The sequence below is a fragment of the Lepidochelys kempii genome, chromosome 8, assembly GCF_965140265.1.
Source record: "Lepidochelys kempii isolate rLepKem1 chromosome 8, rLepKem1.hap2, whole genome shotgun sequence".
Classification (NCBI taxonomy): domain Eukaryota; kingdom Metazoa; phylum Chordata; order Testudines; family Cheloniidae; genus Lepidochelys; species Lepidochelys kempii.
This window is the reverse complement of record NC_133263.1, coordinates 96,715,272-96,736,891: the sequence shown is the minus strand read 5'-3', so window position 1 is coordinate 96,736,891 and position 21,620 is coordinate 96,715,272. Positions and strand designations below refer to the sequence as shown.

The window sequence follows — 21,620 nt, the reverse complement described above, 5'->3', positions numbered from 1 at the left end:
TTTTTTAAAAAACTAGGTTAAATTTAAAGGTATGGGGTCTATAAATAATATCTATTGTGTGCTTATATTTGATAATTAATCATCTTTAAACAAGACACTGAATCATAAAATAACTACTTAATAAGCCTGAGCCAGCAGCTTGCCATCTTCCTTAATTTTCATATCTTGCGCCCTGCTATATGGCTGTGTCATAACCATACAGATTCACTTCTAAATAATAATAAACACTTTTGAAATGTGAGGTCTGTTAGTTTGCTAACTCCAGATGTCACTCACAACTGGCACAGTAGGACACAAGGACTAGGATCTCAAAGGAAATGAGACCCCAAAACAAGGGTTAGCGTTGCTAAGGGGCCTGCCCTTTAGGAAGAACTGGACATACCCCCGTACAGTGACAGGGCTTTATAGAAGGGCACAGTTGACTGCTGAATATGGCCACAGAAAAGCACATGACGTTTGACCAACTCCCTTCTAAACCTCTTCATGCTGCCCCTTCATTAGCTTAACTATTAGGTGAAACCAGGTGCTCCCTCCCCGTTAGAGGCTGAATGCGATGCTGCTACAGCATACCTAGGCTCCTGCTGCCCAGGGACTGTACAGACCGTGCTTAGGTACCAGAGTTGAGTCTTCTGAAGTCAGAGCACACTAGGGCTAGCTTTAAGAAGTGCTGATGAAGAGCGGGGGGTGTCTCTCAGACAATCAGCCTTCCAGTCTGAGAAGGACCAGCTTGGGGGAGAGCTAGCCCCCCAAATCCCTATCTACTATCTGTTTGTTAGTGTAAGGTACTGGTAGTATGGATAGAGTGCCACTTATGGCTGTTTCTAGGTATTGAAATATCTCATAAGAATTTCATGTGTAATGGTCCAGTGGTTCAAAATTGGTTCTCCATGTGTATGGCTCATGGTGTTGTTTCTCCTGGCTCTGTGTGCATATATCTATTTACGTGGCCACCATGGTACACTCACACACTGAAGACTGCATGCAGTTCTGGTCACCCCATCTCAAAAAGATTTATTAGAACTGGAAAAAGTACAGAGAAGGACAACAAACATTATTAAGGGTGTGAAACAGCTTCCATATGAGGAGAGATTAAAAAGTCTGGGTCTGCTCAGCTAAGGGGGAATATGATAAGAGGTCTATAAAATCATGAATGCTGTAGAGAAAGGGAATAAAGTGTTATTTACCCCTTCACATAACACAAGAACCGCAGTGAAATTAATAGGCAGCAGGTTTAAAACAAACATAAGGAAGTTCTTCTTCACATAACACACAGTCAGTGTATGGTTTCAGAGGAACAGCCGTGTTAGTCTGTATTCGCAAAAAGAAAAGGAGTACTTGTGGCACCTTAGAGACTAACCAATTTATTTGAGCATGAGCTTTCGTGAGCTACAGCTCACTTCATCAGATGTTTACCGTGGAAACTGCAGCAGACTTTATATACACACAGAAATCATGAAACAATACCTCCTCCCACCCCACTGTCCTGCTGGTAATAGCTTATCTAAAGTGATCAACAGGTGGGCCATTTCCACAACCTGGATTTGTGCTGGAAATGGCCCACCTGTTGATCACTTTAGATAAGCTATTACCAGCAGGACAGTGGGGTGGGAGGAGGTATTGTTTCATGATTTCTGTGTGTATATAAAGTCTGCTGCAGTTTCCACGGTAAACATCTGATGAAGTGAGCTGTAGCTCACGAAAGCTCATGCTCAAATAAATTGGTTAGTCTCTAAGGTGCCACAAGTACTCCTTTTCTTTTAGTCAGTGTATGGAACTCATGGCCAGGAGATGTTGTAAAGGCCAAAAGTATAACTGGGTTCAAAAAGAATTAGGTAAGTTCATGGAGGGTAGGTCTATCAGTGGCTTATTGGCCAAGATGGTCAGGGATGCACCCCATGCTCTGGGTGTCCTCCAACAGTCTGAAGCTGGGACTGGATCACTCAATAATTGCCCTGTTCTGTTCATGCCCTCTGGCACCAGTCATGGTCTGATGACAGTATATTGAGGTAGCTGGACCACTAGGCTGATACAATATGCCAGTTCTTTCTTAATGTTTGGGCACAAAAAGGGAGGGTAGTTTGTAAAAAATCTGGCCTGTAATGGAAATTCTCTGTCTTTGTCAAGGAGAGTAGATGACTCTTCATCTTGTGCAACACAGCTCCCTTTGGTAGCAACACAGCCACCAAGCTATTGCTCTATCAGGAGAAGAACTTTGTGGTTCCAAGCTATCTACATAATGCATTTGAATTATCCTCCTGTGGAGGTGACTACACCAAAGAATGCCATGTGCAATAGCTAAGTTGCGCCTGGAAGGTTGCCTCAAAATTCAAGGGAATGTCATACAAGAGCAAACCAATAAATGTTAATGTCTCATTCTTCAAACTGTGTGTTTTGCAATCTTAACAGAATTAGCACAAAACTCAGAAATATACTGAATTTACTGTGACAAATCAGGAATAATAGAGAAAGAGCTAACTCCTTCATCTACTGAGACACCAATGCATAGAAAATAATGTAAAAGGTAGTTTATCCTTTTAAATTAATCCCCTTGGCAGGTAACTCTATTAAATAGACATTTTACCAGTTAATGAGATAGGTACCATAATAGTCCTTGTTAGAAATATTTTAATAAACATTGAATCTAATTATTTTCAGCTGGGGTTTGGAAGGAGATTTACATAGGTAAGAATGATAAGAACGAATTTGGAAGATTGATTCTGCTTTCTCAAGAGCACTATGCACTGCTTAGCATCAAGTATCATGTGTCCTGTCTTGCTGATGAGAACAGGAATGCATGATTTATTTCTACACCTGCTTTGCAGATACAATGGAAATGATGCCTCTTTTGCTCAGTGCCGTGTTTGAAAAGCCAGAGGTCTTCTGTCTTATTGTTTTTAATCAATTACCAGTGAAAGGGGCTGTGTTGGAGGTGGAAGTCTTCCTCTCTGTAGAACAGCAAGATTATGGAAAGGCAGTTCAGCTTCCCTGCATTGCCCTGCCAATGTGTTGCAACCCTGACCTACAGGGATCACCTCCAAGAATGGGAAGGTAGTTAAATCCTTCATGGTTTATTCAGTACTTAGCCTCTGTAGAGACCGACAATAAAGAAGCCAGATAGTGCCCTCTGCTGGCAGTATTTTTTGCGATGTGGACATCAATCCACGGAGATACTCGTTTTAATGGAGAATTTTGTCAGAGGTATTTCAGAGCAGGGCTCCATGAACTTTCAGAGCACTGTGCTGAGAAAAACAGGTGCAACTTTCTTTGAGAAATAGGAACCTTAAATGCTGTGGGTGTAAGACTGAATCCCAGGGAATCAGACACGACAACCTGGAACCAAAGAGTTCAGAGAAACTGGGAACACTTTTCTATTATCATAATGAAGGAGTTGAGATGAAAAATCTGATTTTATTTCTGCCCATATATGCATGCCTGTGTCTGACATGCATATAGCACATTTGGCCTGCCAGCTCTCATACTAGCCCATGGATCTTTGTGATACTCTTATGCCTGGCAGAAAGTAAAGAAGTAGGAACCTGAATCTCTTACAGTGCTGGGATAAATTGCTGTTTCCAGTTGTCATTATCTTTGTGCCTATTAGGCTAGACGTGGTTGTGGGTAAGCCAACACCTGGGGTTGTGATGGAGAATTGTGATACAGCTCCTGAGCTCTCTCTACTGACATTGCTGGTGTTGCTAGTTGTTGCTGCAGTGATGGTGGAAATCATAGTTGTGGTGACGGTGGACACCGGAGTTGAAACTGGCTCAGTTGTTAAGGCAGCTGGAGGATCTGAAAAGCAACCCCATATAGTTAAAACAAAACAAGGACTCTGAAATCTGGTAAAAGAAGTCTAAAAAGCAGATCTCACATGGTGTTAAGGAGCACTCCTTTCCAGATTTGATAATGGATAGAATAGGAGTCTGGTTTCCATTCCTGATTTGTTATGTGGCCCATTGCCTTGCTATACCTCTGTTTCCCCATGTGCAAGATGGAAATGAAATAATTTACAAAGTTCACAGTGGTGTAATGATGCTTAATTCACTAATATCTATGAAGTGCTATGGGTGGAAGGTGACATAAAGAAGTTCAAAGTCGTTATCGTACTTTTTTGGCTGTGGGCCCCCAAAATTCAGAACTCGTACCATATGGAAATATTAGGTAAAATTCACCACTAGTAGCTCCCAGGAAGAGACTAGAGTTCACTAAAGATGAATGTGGCCTAATATTCCTAAATATACAATATACGCCACTCACGCCTCATGGGGTGGTGTTAATGAATGATTTTATTGACCAGCTTCACTACCATGATTTCAAACCACTCACATGTGTAGCACCTGATCCAAAGCCCACTGAATTTAATGGGAGTCTTTCCATTGAGATCAATGGGATTTGGATCAGGAACTTCGTCTTTGTTCCCTTTCATGCAATTAGCTTTTCTGATTACTCTTTGTGAATAAACAAATTCTCAATAAAGTGACCCTCCAGACCAACAAAAATATCAGGCTATGTGCAAAAAGGTCCCAAACACACAGACTACCATAGCTAATGGTTCCTGCACTGTTGTGAGAGAGGGAAATTTCACTGATGATTAAGTTGGTTTCATGGAAGGGTGTGGTACAACTGGTGTGGCTCGAAGGAGCTTGTGCCGAGTAACACCAGGCTAAGAGAACGGTCCCTGCATTAAGGTGGTTGCTTTTACCTTTGTAGCATTTCTTCATATCAGGGTGCAGCCACATGTTGTCAGGACAGGCACACGTATACTTGGGAGAATGGAGAGAGATTTGCGGTGCGGGAAGACACAGGTATTCACAGCCTCCATTGGGCTGGGAGCTGAGCTCACAGTAATCTGGAGCTGTTCAAGGTGGGGAACAGACAAATGTATTGTCTCAAACCATGCTCATCAATTTATCTTTGTTCATAGGAAAGAGACCCCTCCCCCGAATGAGATTCTGTTCTCACTCAGAACCCCTAGGAGTTTTCCATCTTCTAGAGCTCTTCCATTTGTATGCAGGAAGGTAGCAGTAGCCGCACCATTGTGCACTCCCACTTTCATATACTATATGCAACAGTTTTGCTTTGCTTTGATGGTTACAGCAGGGGATGGGGAGTCAGGACGCCTGGGTTCCATTCTTTGTTATTCCACTGACTGAGTAAGTCACTTAAGGCATTTGTTTTCAAAGCATCCTCTAATTCTGGCCATCCAGCTCCTGCTTTTCAGTGATGCTGAGAACTCATACCTCTAGTGGAATCACTGAGAGCTACAGATACTCAGCATTTCTGAACATCAGGCCCTCACTGTCTCATGCTGGGTAGACCTTAAAATTTTCAGCTTCACCTCTGCCTCAATTTACTTGGCTGCTTAATAACTCTTGCCTCACAGGTGTTTTTAAAGCACTATGAGATCTTCAGATGAGAGCTTCAAATTGTCTTGTGGGGTTTCCTGCCCAATACTATAGATCAAATGTACCCAATTTACAAGCAAATCATGATCTGAATTTCAAGTTTGTTGATGATCGTCAGTAATAAAAACTCTTCAGTTAGAATTTTGTGCTGATTATGCTGAACCAGGAAAGAGTCCAGCTCCTCTCTTAGTTGTGCAGGCTTTTCAGTGCTAGCCCCAGTAACTAGTAGGACAAACATTTTTCTCACTGAGCCTATCTGACCTGGAATACACAGGGGGAGCATATCTACTGAGTAAAAAGGTGCCATTTCACAGCTGTTGTCTCATAATACCCACAGTCTCAAAGCTGTCTCCCAGCCATGTTTTTCCCACTAAGAAAACGGTGAGCAAGTTACTTTGTTCAGAGTTCTTTCGAGTCCTGAGTGACACTGCCAAAAAGTGTCACCTAAAATGAACAGCAGGCAACAGGCTGCTCTGATCACTCTAAGAGTAGACTTCCAAAGGAAAGCTGCTAATTAAATTATTATAAACAAATTGCAGGTTTTTCAATAAAAGCACCCGCTGAATTAACTATGCAGGAATTTCAAACATCAGGCATTCATTTTATATTAGCAGCATCTGCCTTACCACTCCATCCAAGACAACGGGGAGGCATTTTATTTACCAGCTTAAATGAATGAATGGTGTTTGGACTATGGGAGCACTGATGGCATGCCTTACCTTTTGGCTGCTTTAGCTCGTGAAAGACCACAATATCATGAGGGTTATTGAGATTCTCTGCTAAAATGGAGATGTCCAGGCCATTCAACCTGTTTGCACTGAAGATTGCCTCGTTCTCCAGGTCAGTCCAGAACACCTTATCCTGCAGAACACACACAGGCATTTTGATTTGGGTAATGCAAACCTCATGAAGTGTTCGATTCTGGTTCTCCAGCAGCCCCGAGGGCCATTTGGGGCAAGGCTGCCTACATCTCAGCTTCTTTTGCACATTAATCAGAGACATTTTAAGTACATGCAAAAAAAACAGGTGCTAATTTTTCAGTATGTTATTGGCGTGTCCTCTACTCCAGCTGGAGACAGTGGCAGTCAGCACTTTGCAGAATCGCATACTAAATGATCTAGAGACATCTACTAAGACTGAGAAAATCTTGTCATTTTGTGTGCTGCTGGATCATGACATGCCACTTTTGGCTTTCCAACACAAAGATTCAAGTGTCTCAGTGTCAGGAGGTGGTAATAGATCTAGAGAGCAATATTTACAGAAGGGCAAAAAAGGCTTAGTTCCTTAGCCCTGGTCTACACTGGGGTGGGGGTGGGGGGGTCAACCTAAGAAAGGCATATCTTAGTTCGACTTACCTGGCCGTAAGGACGGTGGCGAGTTGACCGCTGTCGCTCACCCGTCGACTCCGCTTCTGCCTCTCGCGAGCTGGAGTTCCGGAGTTGACGGGGAGCACGTTCAGGGATCGATTTATCGCGTCTCGATGAGATGTGATAAATCGATCCCCGATAGATCGATTGATCACTACCCATCGATCCAGCGGGTAGTGAAGACCTGCCCTTAGAGTAGCTTTGGGGCTGGGTGGGAGGGGAGAACACTCTGAGCAGGCCTGGATACAGAGTGGCCATGTCCATTATGTTTAGTGAAAGAAGAGTTTTTGTGACTCCAGTGGCTGTGGATTTTGAATAGGATTTGAAGGAATTTGTTAGAAATCTTAGTGATCCCTGTACCACAGTGAAAGTGCCAGTGAAAGCTGATCTTCCTTCCCATTCCAAAGATGTGACCTCGATTGGGTCTATCTCTGTAAGTAGATAGTAGCAAGTATCTCTGTAGGGCAAAACCACTTATATTCTTAAAGATTCTAACACTGCAGCAATGGATAAACACTAAAGAGGGAGCATCCAAAAGACCCACTTCTATCTCCTGCAATGATATCTTTAGAAGCAAGTGGCACTTTACTGCAGATTGTGAGATACCTAAATAGCACAACATAGTAAGACACAGCAAGTGGGAACTGAAGGCTACTGAGACGGATTTAGTTGTAGGAAGGTAACCTGGCCGACAGATGAAAAGATAACACTTGCAACGTCTTTTAATAAGATGAAATACATAGCTGGAGGGGGAAGGGTTGGTTCTCAGGAGCTAGTTCAGAGGATATTGTCTTTTATCTTGAGAAAAGATTCAGATAAAGGAAGGGGGTATACAGCACATTCTTGGTTAACAAACACTGTAAAAGGGATTCCGCAAACACTGTTGATGTAGTGCTTAATTTAATGCACAGTCCCACTGAAATCAGCAAGGTTATGCATGGCAATAAGCACACCAGGGCAGTACGTGTCTACAGGATCAAGCCCTTAATTTTGTGGCAAGTAGAGTGTGAATCCTTCGGCTGTCAGGGCTGTGCACCAGAGCACGGCCAACTCAGCTTGAAAGAGAATGAAATGTCTGGGTTTATGTTTAAATTGGATAAGTAAATGACACTTTCCTGGGGAAAATCCTGCCATCAGACAAGTGCACTGGGTCCTCAATTCTTCCCAGGCAGAAAGGCTCCCCACTAACATCACTGCCAGCTCCCAAAGGGCTTGTACAAATTTCTATCTGGGTACACTGATCCTTGTTGCAGACTGTCAAGCAGTAGCATATAATGTCTGCGCAAACAATTAGCAACCTGCCAGGCTGAGGAAGGGAGCACACGCTGCATGGGCCCGGGAAAATGTAAAGCAAGGAAATCACAGTGCAGATGAGTTGTAAGAAGTGTTCAGAGCAAACTGCAGTGTCAAATTCAAAGCCATTAGCGCACATAAATCCCTGCCATACACCCAGATGAGAGGACGCCCTGTGTTCAAGGGGCTTGATCCTAACAGGATGCTTTAGCGCCTCCTGTGAAGCTCCCACTGAAGTCTTATCTCACAGGAGATGCTCACTCAGCAGGATCAGGCCTTTAGTTAGTGAAAAGCTGTATGTCCTGACAATCATAGCAAACTGCCTGTGTTTTCTCCTGCCAATGATTTGGCCACTACACAAGCAGTTAACATGACTAAGATCAAATTTTGCCATTAGCCCACTTCAGTTATGCAGGCGGTGCCAGTTTAGGCAGGGTGCTCTTCCCCACCACAAAAGTAATGCATTACATAGCAGCATTTGACTGATTGCGTCTCTCAGTGAAGGAATACTCCTTGCTGAACTCACATCAGATTAATGGCTTTTTGCAGCAGCTGACACATCCATGAGCTTCCTGTGCTGTGCTCAGGGCACAGCTGTCATGCAAGAGCTGTGTAAAAAGAGATCCTGTGGCTTCCTGCACTCCCCAGCCAGGTCTGCACCCTTCTTCACGCTTACCTCAAACACAGCTACTCCGAAAGGGTGGCTCAGGTCGTCAGCAGAAGAGATGAGAACTTTCCTGTTGCCGCCACTGAAGTCAATGCTGGAAAGTAAGTGCAGCTTGGAGTCCACCCAATAGAGACGCTGATTCAGCAAATCTGAGACAGGAAATGTGACAAGGCAGAATGACTGTACATGCAACTACAGCCTTTTTTGCTATTGCCTGATCTTTTCCCTGTTGGCCGAGTGGCTACTTCTCCCTGGGCTGCTGAGCCTTGTTATTTATGATGGTGGTTGAAACTTTGGTTCACTGCCCAGATGCACTGAACCAGGCGCCCATAAATAATAGGCTCTTATGTGTTTGTGAGAGATGCTCGATCGCCAGCCTGGATCGTGACGTAGTCCCCTCTCTGATCAAGTAGAACAGGCCAGCGGTCTTGTTGGCTTCCCAACTCCACCCCAGCAATGTCCCTCAAATTTGGGCTTGTCTTCGCAGACAGCTTGACAGTGGCACTTTAGTGAAGATGCTACTACGCCGACAGGCAAGCTTCTCCTGTCAGCATAGTTAATCCACCTCCCCGAGCGGCCGTGGCTCGATCAACAGGAGACACTGTCCTGTCGACACAGCAACAGCGGGGGTTTGGTCAGTATAACTGCATCGCTCAGGGGGCTGGATTTTTCAAACCCCTGGGTGATGTAGTTATAACCATATCGGGCAACTCCAGGCCTGGAGGGATCTTTTCGAAGGCTGAGAGGCTAGTTCATTCTCCAAACCACTTAATCTGTGGCTTTTTACTGAGACTCCTGACAAAGGTGCAGTTAATGCTAGTAATGATGGTGGTTTCCAATGCTGAGTGACTTCACATTTTCATAAATTCATAGATTGTAAGGCAGAAGGAACCATTGTGATAATCTGGACTAACTTCCTGCATAATACAGGCCATAGAACTTCCATGAATTATTTCCTGCTTCAAGTCTAATAGTTGTGTTTGAACTAGAGCATCTCTTAGGAAAACGTCCCATCCTGATCTAAAAATTTCCAGTGATGGGGAATCCCACTATCTCAAAGCCATTCCTGTGTTTCAGATTAAAGGATATTTCATTTCACGGACAAGGATGACACTGAGAACACAAAAGACTCCACCTTGCCCAGACGCCAAGAGGGGAAGAAGTGGGAGAAGGTGACTTGTGCCACTGTGGAACTTCATGAACTGAGCTTTTCTTCCTGGGACAAATGCTGATTTTGGATGAGATCAGCTAACCTCAATGCAAAGGGGTGATTGCCACTCATAAAAGCAATCATTTCAAGCTCTGGGTTGAAATGCTAAGCATTCATTTGTTGGTGAATTAATAACAAGGCCAAATGTTATGAATTAGTAATAGTAGTAGTAACCTGTGATGTAGTGGACAAAATTGCCTGCTATCACAGCAGGGGTTAAAGAGAACCTTTGGGTCCCGCTATCCCCAGCCCATTATATCTGTAACTAATGTCAGGGGGAGAAGAGGAGAGAGTCTGGCTCAGTTTGGGGCTGACTGGCAAAGAGGCAGGAGCTAGCTGCCTCCCTACCAGAGAGGGGTGACTAGCCTGCCAGCTGAGGCAGCCACCAAGGAGTAAGCACTGTCTGCCCAGCCAAGGGAGGCTGTGGAGAAGACCAAGGAGCCTCTGACAACTGAAGTAACTGAATGACGGAAGCCCAGAGGCATTGTGGGGTTTGGCCTCACCAGACTTACAGCTGCCCTGCCCACAGGAGCCTGGGACCGGGGCAAGGTACCACCCAAAGCCAACGAGAGGGAACCATGGGAGGCAAGCCACCCCAGCGAATTAGACTTTAAGGTCATGCCCCACACTGAAGAGACGGTGGTTGGAAGTAGCCCAGGACAGTGGATTTAGACTCCCTAAGGCCCTCAGGGGTCGACTCATACAGGGTTGTGGGCTGGGACCTGGTGGAGAGGGAGGGCCCATGTCTCCCTACTCCCTCTGCCTAAAAGAATGAGGCACCTTGATGAGGGAAACAAGGGCCAGAGGTCAGGCATGCCAACCATAGGCTGCCTGACCCTCCAAACACCCTGTTACCTAACCCTTCCGCACTGAGCGGGTCTAGTGGTTTTTATTCTCCTTCACTTGTTCACATCAAAATTCCTGACTGCAGTACTAACCAGGGTTAGTGCTGATCCAATGTACTACTGATTAATTAAGGGCCAGACTGCCACTTGCTCTGCAAGTTCAAAAGAAGCTTCCCCTCCTTGTGCAGAAGCAGAGCACAATTTCAGTCCCTCCTTGTGCCACCAGGGTGCAAGATACCACAGATAGGGGACACGGTGCCACCCCTGCAACACCTCAACCAGCACAGCTGGACTGGTGGGCAGGGGGAGTATGCTGGCCCTCATGAAGGGGGATAGCAGCAGGCAGCTGCTCCCCCTTCATGCCAGGAAGCTCCATAAGTAATTCTGCCTCCATGGGCTTCCCATGGAATGGTACAGCTCTGCACCATCTCCAATGAATGGCTGTACCTTATAGTCACAAATAAGCCCTTAAGCATCACAGCACATTTATATGGCACTTTTATAAACATGGAGTCAGTCACATCCCTCTCCTGACGAGCTTGGGATCCTGTCAGCATTCACTGACTAGCACAGTGCTTGCTACTGTGATGAAACTACTTACCGTCCTAAGCTTTCAGCTAGTCAGTGAGTGTTGCCAGGACTGCGCCCTAAGAGGAGCAAGGTAAGACATGGGTCAACAGTTCAAGTACAGGAGGGTATGAAGGATGTTCATGGAGGGTCAACACCCTGATAACCTGCCTCAGTGGAGGCATAGATCACATTACACCATGACCCTCTGTATTAGAGGGAACTTGCTGGCCACTTGTTTGTGTGACAGATGCTTGTCATATCAAAGAAGCCTGGATTTTCAAGGATTATGTTGTTTTTTCCCCATTCCTGTATAACAATAAACATAAATTTAATGAGGCCACAAACATCGGGAGCTTTATCACTTGCACTGATCTATTACGGATTCTGCGACTTACCTAGTGTGATGCCATTCGGCCACTCAATGTTGTCTGTTACCAGCACTTGCCGATCCATACCATTCAGGCCAGATTTTTCAAGTTTAGCTTTGTCTCCCCAATCAGACCAGTACATGTATCTGAAAGAGCCACAGAAAGGAAAAGTCAATAACTCACACTAAATGCAGGGGTGACCCTACCCCAAGAAATCTGTGTGCATAATTTGAGTAGGTTTCTTAAATCAGGAGGTGTGGTACCCTTTTGTACTCAGTGGTTTAGGCCTTTGCTATTCTAATCCATTTTAACATCTGCGCAATGGAGCTGATGGGTTCCTACTGTATGATCTAACCTGAAGAGCACGTACCACAGGACTGTATTACACCAGGGCTTAAAAATATTCTTTAGCACATGTGAAATAGCTCTTGGAATTTCTGCTGGATCTTTGGCCTTCTCTGTATCCAGCACTACAAACATGTGCTCTTTCAGGTGTGCATCAGACTACCTCAGTTTTATCACAAATCATGTACCCTACTTTAAAATGGACCAGCTCATCCATATCTGACACATGAACAGTGCAAAAGAATTTCTGAGATGTAATTTCAAAGCTGCTTTTAATTGTGACCGGAGGACTCAGTGTTGCAAAGATTTACATGTGTGCTTTAACTTTCAGCACGTCAGCAGTCCCACTGCGTTAGATGGAACTACTCACGTGCTTAAAATTAAGTAGGTTTGTATGTATTGGTAGGATTGGGACCAGAGTTTGAGAGCTCATGAGAGGAGTGAAAACAAGACTGGAACATGCCATGACACAGAACTCCACACCTACCCCCGTGTCGGATCAACTGCAATGGCTCTGGGCTCGCTTAGGTCAGTGCTAAAAAGTGTTGTCCTCTTGCTTCCATCAGCAGTGGCCACAGAGATGGTCTTGTTTCCTGAATCTGTCCAGTAGATGTTCTTGTGAATCCAGTCCATCGCCAGACCTTCGGGGGAGTTCAGCTGACTGTCTATCAAAATCACCTGCTCGGCTGTGTCGCTGGCTTTGTCTATGTAGGCACTGCAAAGACAAGGATCAATTAACAGCACAATAAGAACCAGTACAGATAAGCAAGTTGAAAAGCTGCAGCCTTACAAGGAGGAGGAAATGAGTTACAAAGATGAACTCGGCAACTTACTGAATTAGGGCACAAACACAGCATGATTATCTCAGCTATTTGGATTGTAAGCACTTTGTGGCAGGGAGCTGTCACGTTTATTTCTTTTAAAGCTCTGTGCACACTTCATGTTTGACAGGATGTCCCTGATTCAGCAAAGCATTTAATTTTAAGCATGTGACTTCAACAGGACTTAAGCACATGCTAAAAGTTAAGTGAATGCTTAAGTGAACTGATGAATAGGGATGGAGTTAAGCACGTGTTTAAAGATAAACGCACTGAAGTGCGTTGCTGAATTAGGACCTATGTAATTAATAATAATTAAGGCTAAGATTATGTAACAGAGGTGGCAGAAGCCACGGAATCCATGACTTCCAGCGACCTCCGTGACATTGGGGGTCCCGGCAGCTGAGCAGCCTCCACAGGTGGTGGGACGCCTGCAATTGACCAGCTGCTGCCACTGGCGGCGACCCCTGAGCTGCCCAGTGGCTCTGCCACCACGAGCAGCTCCCCCCCGCCTCCCACTGGCAGAGGGACCCTGGAGCTGCTCAGGAGCCGCGGGTGCCCCCCACCAGCTCCCCAGCCGCCACCACTGGCAGGGGCACCCCCAGCAGCTGCTCAGCCACTGTGAGCAGCCGGTACCCCCACCCCCATAACTCCCAGCCGCTGGCGGCAGAGGGACCCTGGAGCTGCTAAGCGGCCATGGACAGGGGGGTCCCCTGCAGCTTCCCAGCTGCCATTGCTGGTAGAGGCACCCCTGCAGTTGCTCAGCTACCGTAAGCAGCCCCCCAGCTCCCAGTGGCGATGGCAGAGGCAGCCTGGAGCTGCTCAGCAGCCAAGGGCCGGGACCCGCCACAGTTCCCCAGCCTCTGCTGCTGGCAGGGCCCCCCCACAGTTCCCCTGCCATTGTGGGTGATGGGGGACTGCCCCACAGCTCCCAGCCCCGCAGGGGGACCCCTCCCAGCAACTGGGTAATGGGGTCCCTGCAGCTCCCAGCTGCTGCGGGGCAGGAGGGTCCTGGACCCTCCTCCCTCCGCATTTTGTCAGGGATGTTTTTAGTAAAAAAGTCAGGGACAGGTCACGGCTTCCGTGATTTTTTGTTTATTGCCCATGACCTGTCCATCACTTTTACTAAAAATACCCATGACCAAATCGTAGACTTACTAATAATTTTTTTTTCATCTACAAATAGCTTAGCAAAGGGATTCACAGTTATGAGAGCTGGGGAAGAGGGTTAGACACTGAACCATTATTCAAGCCGGCTGGGGCACATTAATATCAGTGACAACTTAAAAATATCTTTAAAAATACTAATAGAAAAACCAAACTTCACCTGCACACTTCATAAGTAAGCCAGTGTCACTCCTAACAACACACAGTGAAGCAGCTTCTGCTCTGTTATGCCTGTGTCATTCTGGAGTAACTTCAGTGAAGTGACTCTACACAGAATTACGCTGGATTTGCACCAGGATAAGAATGGAATCTGGCCCTATATGTGCCAGTTTTCTTGAAACAGGACCATTTAATATTGACCACAAGAATAATTTATTATATTTTTAAAATAGATGTAACTACAAAATAATGGGTCATGACATTTTCCCTTGAACATCTGAAAATATAAGACCACTCATCCACTAACATCCTATATTGTTGATCAACCTAGCCCAAGGTAATGAGAAAAGAAGCCAAGTGCTGCCAGAGTACAACTCTGGCGCAGAGAATTGGAAACAAATTAATGTCAAGAGGCAGAAAGCTCTGAAGTCTTGTATTGCTTGCAGCCATAGCAGCCTCTGCTACAATAAACTATGCAGGATCAGCTTGGGTTAATACTTTGGACAACAGACTTTCAAAGGAAGACTCAGGTGATACAACAGTAGTCCTGGTGAGTCAGGAGGTGGCCCTCTGAGCCAATACTAAATGCAAGGCACTGGAATGTACTTCTAGAGGATGGAAAAATATATTTCTGACCTCATTTATCACCTCTATTGAAGAGCCCATATAGCATTTTTGTAAGTCAAGAGTTAACTGCTGTGTCCTGCCCTAATTCCAACTTGGGTGATTACATTCTGACTATCAGTATTTCCCCCCACAGTTGCAATTGGAAACAGTGTTTTTTTAACTTCCTGTCCCAGACTGTTGGACAGTAGCAGGGTGCTTTCACCCTCAATGGGGCTGCACCACAGCAGCGAGCACACTGATGTATAACCACGGTTCAGAAAATGCTATGGGATCCTTCAGAATGAAAGGTTCTTGGTTGGAGATGACATTTTCTGCAGCCCAGTGTCTCCCTCAATTCTTGATGTCTGGGCTGCTCTGCTCACTCTTGCAGCTCATACAGGCAGAGCGGCGTTTTGGTGCCTCCACTCTGGCCATGCCCATTCCACTCCTGCTGGCGGCCAGATTCTCTGCCTCGTGTAGATAGCAGTTTCCATGCTGCTGCCTTCTCATCTGCCTAATGGGTTTTTTTTTTACTACTTTTTGGAGCAGTTCTCCCTCGCTAGCCCCTTTCCCCACCCAAGCCAGTTTTTAATCAGGTGGTGGAAACCACCTCTGCTTCAATGCCTCCCTGCTGGCTCCTCTGCACTTTTTAGGTATGGCCAAGTAGACTAAAAAACACCCAACTCCAAATGGTGCTCCTCTGAGCCTACCTTCCTGGGTTCAGCAGATTGTGCGCTGTGCTCAGCCTGCACTCAGCCTTTCATTCGTAACTCTGTTAGGTCCTGGGACTATGAGTTGGACGGGCAGGTGGGATGCCCTACCCACCAGAGCAGCCACGACTCTAATGTGGGAAAAATGGACTGGGAGTCTCTGGACAAAGCAGAGAGAAGCTCCAAGGACGAGGAGGATCCTTTTCAGCTGACTCAGAGTAAGTCCCAAGGTGCCCCTGGAGAACAAAGAGGGGAGACTCACAGGGTCACTAATCCACCTCAAAGTCTTAAAATAGGTCCTGTGGGGGACCCTTGATTGGGGTGACGCACACGACTTACATCCTGGGAGAGGCCAGAAAGTTGAACGCTTTTTGGACACACACATGAAGCAGGTAAGGACACCACACTTGCCTCGGCCAGGTCAGTACTATAAAGAATAACGATGGCCTTGTCCTGTCTCATCTTGTTCATCACTCTTAGAATTAGTGGTGCTGGAGGGAATGCGTAGAACAGGCTGTCATAAATATAAAGGGAAGGGTAAACCCCTTTAAAATCCCTCCTGGCCAGAGGAAAACTCCTCTCACCTGTAAAGGGTTAAGAAGCTAAAGGTAACCTCGCTGGCACCTGACCAAAATGACCAATGAGGAGACAAGATACTTTCAAAAGCTGGGAGGAGGGAGAGAAACAAAGGGTCTCTGTTTGTCTATATGCTGCTTTTGCTGGGGATAGACCAGGAATGGAGTCTTAGAACTTTTAGTAAGTAATCTAGCCAGGTATGTGTTAGATTATGATTTCTTTAAATGGCTGAGAAAAGAATTGTGCTGAATAGAATAACTATTTCTGTCTGTGTATCTTTTTTGTAACTTAAGGTTTTGCCTAGAGGGATTCTCTATGTTTTGAATCTAATTACCTTGTAAGATATCTACCATCCTGATTTTACAGAGGGGATTTCTTTACTTCTATTTACTCCTATTTCTATTAAAAGTCTTCTTGTAAGAAAACGGAATGCTTTTTCATTGTTCTCAGGTCCAAGGGTTTGGGTCTGTGGTCACCTATGCAAATTGGTGAGGCTTTTTACCAAACCTTGTCCAGGAAGTGGGGTGCAAGGTTTTGGGAAGTATTTTGGGGGGAAAGCTGTTTCCAAACAGCTCTTCCCCAGTAACCAGTATTAGTTTGGTGGTGGTAGCGGCCAATCCAAGGACAAAGGGTGGAATATTTTGTACCTTGGGGAAGTTTTTGACCTAAGCTGGTAAAGATAAGCTTAGGTGGTTTTCATGCAGGTCCCCACATCTGTACCCTAGTGTTCAGAGTGGGGGAGGAACCTTGACATGGTGGCAGAGTGGTGGGATTAACCTGAAATCATTTTGAGATCCAGTTGAGATTTTTTGAACTAGAATACAGATTTTAAAAAGGAATTTTTTTTTTCCTTTGGAAAGGAAGTCCAGAAAGCAGCTGAAACTGAAAGCAGCTTGTTTTTTCTCTGCTTTGTGGCCAAGCAGAGACAAAAGGGGATTATCTTTGTGAATTGCAGGTTTTCTTTGCCTGGAGGCAGGGTACTTAACTCCTGCAGGGACATTCACAGTCTTCCAACCCAGAGTTTTTTTTTCCCCTAAAAGTAAACGGGGGGGGGGGGGGGTGTTCTACCCATTTGCCTGGAGACAAAAGTGGCAGGGTGTTTTTTTTTTTGTTGTTTTTTTTTTTTTTAGGATTTTGATTTTTTACAAGGAGCACAAGTTTGAAAAGGAATTTTTTTTTTTCCCTTTAGGCTGCTGGTAAGCAGGTTTCCAAGTAGTTGGAGGTTTTTTGCTTTGATTTGGGCCCAGAGCAGAGACAAGGGAATTGTCTTTTTCTGTAGGCTGACAATCACTATCAGAGAATAGGTATCTATTCCAGCACAGCAAAATTTTACAGCCAAGTTTTGTTTGTTTATTTCTAAACCTCGAGTGTAAAGTTAGTTAAAAACAGAGAGGTTAGAATGACAAAATCCACGGCTCGACAAAAGCTGGAATTAGCCAGATTTCAGGCTGAGGAAAAACGTGCGGCTGAAGAAGGAGGAGAAGGAAAAAGAAAGGGAGGCAGCGAAAGAGGCAGAACAACACCAAGCGGCTGCTCACAGGAGAGCTATGGAGGCAAGGGCCAAAGAACTGGAGGAGAAGGAAAAAGACAGGAAGCATGTGGAGGAGATGGAGAAGATAAAGGCTCAGCAGAATATACCAACAAACCCTAGCAATCCTTCTCTAGGTACCACTTCCCATCCCAGAAAGCTCCCCACCTACAAGGCAGGGGATGATACTGAGGCCGCCTTAGAAAACTTCGAAAGGGCCTGCCTTGGGTACAACATCTCTACTGACCAATACATGGTAGAGCTGAGGCCGCAGCTCAGTGGACCCTTAGCTGAGGTGGCAGCTGAAATGCCTAAAGAACACATGAACAAGTATGAACTGTTTAAATCCAGGGCGAGAGTCAGAATGGGGATAACACCTGAGCAGTCTCATCGGAGGTTCAGAGCCCTCAGGTGGAAACCAGATTTGTCATTTACCCGACATGCCTACCACATTGTGAAACATTGGGATGCCTGGATATCAGGAGCAAGTGTTGAATCTCCAGTAAATTTGCCCTTCCTAATGCAAATGGAACAATTCTTAGAGGGGGTTCTGGAGGAAATAGAAAGATACATCCTAGATGGGAAGCCCAAAACTGTAATCGAGGCAGGAGAGATTGGAGCCAGATGGGTGGAGGTGGCAGAGAAGAAGAAAACTGGTCGCAGTTGGAGCGGAGACCAGAAGGGACAACCCCAGACCACACCCTATTACCGGGGGCCGCCCAAGGCCCCACCTACCTCCCAAAGAACCCTCCAGAACCCTTATCGTCCCACCACCCCGTTCTCCAGCAACCCACCTCGCCCCAGTGACCCGTCAGCTGGACGATGTTTTAAATGTAACGAGCTGGGGCACGTAAAGGCCAACTGCCCCAAGAACCCCAACAGATTATAGTTCATTGCACCGGAATCACACCAGAGGTCCGCAGGCCCAGATACCTCCCAGATACCCTTGGAGCGGAGGGAAACTGTGAGTGTGGGCGGGAAGAAGGTCACTGCATGGAGGGATACTGGAGCACAAGTGTCAGCTATCCATGCTTCCTTAGTGGACCCCAATTTAATCAACCCAGAGATCCAAGTGACGATTCAACCCTTCAAGTCCAACTCTTCCAATTTGCCTACAGCCAAGTTGCCTGTACAGTACCAGGGCTGGTCAGGAACGTGGACTTTTGCAGTCTATGATGATTATCCCATCCCCATGCTGTTGAGGGAAGACTTGGCCAATCATGTGAAGCGGGCCAAGAGGGTGGGAATAGTCACCCATAGCCAGGCTAAACAAGCCGTAAGGCCTAACTCTGTTCCGGAAACTTCTATCAGGACCCGGTCAGAGGTGATGGACCCGGACCCCAGGCCAATGGCTGCAACAGCAGTAGTGGATCCAGTCCCAGAGACCCAGATGGAACCAGTCCCAGAACCGGAACCAGCCGAACAACCAACACCAGACCCATTGCCAGCACTGAATCCAGTACTTGCAACCTCAGCACCAGAGGGCCCCACTGAACCTGAACCGGCAGCAGCCCATAACCCTACACAAGAGGCTCAGCCGGAGCCTGAATCCCAACATAGTGCACCTGCGGAGAGCGGTTCACAGTCAACGGAAACAGCCCCATCCCCTACATCGCTTCCAGAGGGACCAAGCATAGGTCCACAATCCAATGAGGAACTGATGTCTCTAGCATCAAGAGAACAGTTCCAGACCGAACAGGAAGCAGATGAAAGCCTCCAGAGAGCTTGGACGGTGGCACGGAGCAACCCACCGCCTCTCAGCTCTTCTAATCGATCCAGGTTTGTTGTAGAAAGAGGACTTTTATACAAGGAAACTCTTTCTGGTGGACACCAGGAAGACTGGCATTCTCAGAGACAGTTGGCAGTTCCAACTAAATACCGGGCCAAGCTCTTGAGCTTAGCCCATGATCACCCTAGTGGCCATGCTGGGGTGAACAGGACCAAAGACCATTGGGGGGTGGGGGGTCATTCCACTGGGAGGGAATGGGCAAGGATGTTTCTACCTATGTCCGGTCTTGTGAGGTATGCCAAAGAGTGGGGAAACCCCAAGACCAGGTCAAAGCCCCTCTCCAGCCACTCCCCATCATTGAGGTTCCATTTCAGCAACTAGCTGTGGATATTCTGGGTCCTTTTCCGAAAAAGACACCCAGAGGAAAGCAGTACATACTGACTTTCATGGATTTTGCCACCCGATGGCCGGAAGCAGTAGCTCTAAGCAACACCAGGGCTAGCATTCAGAGTGGGGGAGGAACCTTGACACAGGCCCTTCGTCCAGGGAAGGAGAAAGGCATCTCTCAGAGAGTGGTGATCTAAGTGTTCTAAGCGTCCTCTTGTGAAGAATATGGAGTACATCTTGTTGCTGAATGTGACGACTAGATACACCTCTGGAAGTGCCCACTTTTGGAATATCCTGTGAAGAATTTGAGAGTCCAACTCCCATATTTAGTCCTGGGAGAAACGCCTGCTGAGCATATCAGCTGGGACATTCTGGACTCCAGGAAGGTAAATGGCTGAGATCTGAACCTAATGGGCTGTAACCAGTTCCATAACTTGGGCACACAGGGAAGGGAATCTTAGTCCTCCCTGTTTGTTGATATAAAACATGCAAGCCACATTGTCCTTCATGATCTTGATTGATTTGCCCCGATCAGTGGTAGGAACTGAAGGCAGGTGTTCCTGACTGCCCTGAGTTCCAACAGGTTGATATGGAGACAGGCTTCCTCAGGTGACTATCTGCCCTGAGTTGTGAGGGTTTTCTCCCCATCCTAAAACCAATGTGTTCCATTGTCACAGATAGTGTTGGAGCTGAGCAGATGAAAGGAATGCCTGCGCAGACACTGAATTCATTTTTCCACCAGTCTAGGAAGTTCTTCGCCTGGAGGGAAACCGTGACCTGTATGTCCAAGCTGTGTCTGGTTGAGGAACAGATCCTTCTGAATCAGCCTAGAAAGCAGAGGAGTCATAGTCTTACATACTTGGTCACAACAGTGCAAGCTGCCATATAACCAAGAGCTGCTGCAAACAGTTCCTTACTATGATATGGGGGCTTCCTTGAATTGTCCCAACCAGGTCTGCCAAAGTTATGAATCTGTCTGTGGGAAGGAAGGCCCTGGCTGCCAACAAATCCAAATGTGCCCCTATAAATCGTATTCTTTGTTCAAGGGCTAATGTGGATTTTTTTAAGTTTAGCTGGAGACCTAATTCCCGGAAGAGAGAGAGGGCTGTCTGAGTGGAAGTTAGTACTGCTTCATAAGACTGGCCCTCAAGTAGTCAGTCATTGAGTTATCAGAAGACTAAAATTGCTTCTTTCCAAAGATAGAAAGCTACTACTGCTAGTACCTAAGATCAGTCTTCACCATCCATCTTTCTTTGGCATGAGAAAATACTTTGAGTAAAACCCTTTTCCCCTATGAGAGGATGGGACTGGTTCTATCGCTCCTAATTGAAGGAGAGAGTCTACCTCGACTCAGTATAGCCTTGTGAGAGGGATCCCTGAAGGATGGGAAGGGGAGTGGGAGGGATGTAAAGTGGATGGTGTAAACCAATATTATAGTCCACTTGTCTGTTGTAATACACTGCTAGGCCTGTTGGAAATGGGAAAGGTGATCTCCAAAAGAAGGAAGCTGGGCAAAAGGTTGCAGCTTGCGAACTTAGAGGTGAGAGAGGAGTTGAGCCCTCAACCAACCTGTCAAAATTGTTGTTTCAATTATGACTGGGTTGGATTGTTGTTTCAATTATGACTGAAGGAGGATGAGAAGCTCCTTTCCTCTTGAGTTTTTGTCTCTTTCTAGTCAGCTCAGTGGTTCTGTGAAATCCAGAGAACTGGGCTGGGTGTGATTTCTTGGTAGTTTGAGAACTGTTAAATCTCCTCTTGTTTGTAGTAGAGGAAACGTCAATCTGGCCCTGGAGTCCTTCAGCGTGTGCAAGGATTCATCTGTAGTCCCTGAGAAGAGCTTCTGACCATCAAATGGGAGGTCCTCAACAGTATT

General features: G+C 46.1%; 1 protein-coding gene across 2 annotated transcripts in view; it reads right to left on the bottom strand.

The window, feature by feature from the left end:
* LRP8 (LDL receptor related protein 8) overlaps positions 1-21,620 on the bottom strand; it is a 298,502-nt gene that overhangs the window by 4,994 nt on the left and 271,888 nt on the right. For both annotated transcript variants that reach the window (XM_073357653.1, XM_073357654.1), the window contains 6 exons: positions 12,555-12,782; positions 11,750-11,868; positions 8,739-8,878; positions 6,122-6,263; positions 4,700-4,852; positions 3,550-3,789 (listed from right to left, as the gene is read on the bottom strand). In XM_073357653.1, coding sequence (XP_073213754.1) covers positions 3,550-3,789; positions 4,700-4,852; positions 6,122-6,263; positions 8,739-8,878; positions 11,750-11,868; positions 12,555-12,782 — 1,022 coding nt within the window. The remainder of the gene's footprint in view (positions 1-3,549; positions 3,790-4,699; positions 4,853-6,121; positions 6,264-8,738; positions 8,879-11,749; positions 11,869-12,554; positions 12,783-21,620) is intronic.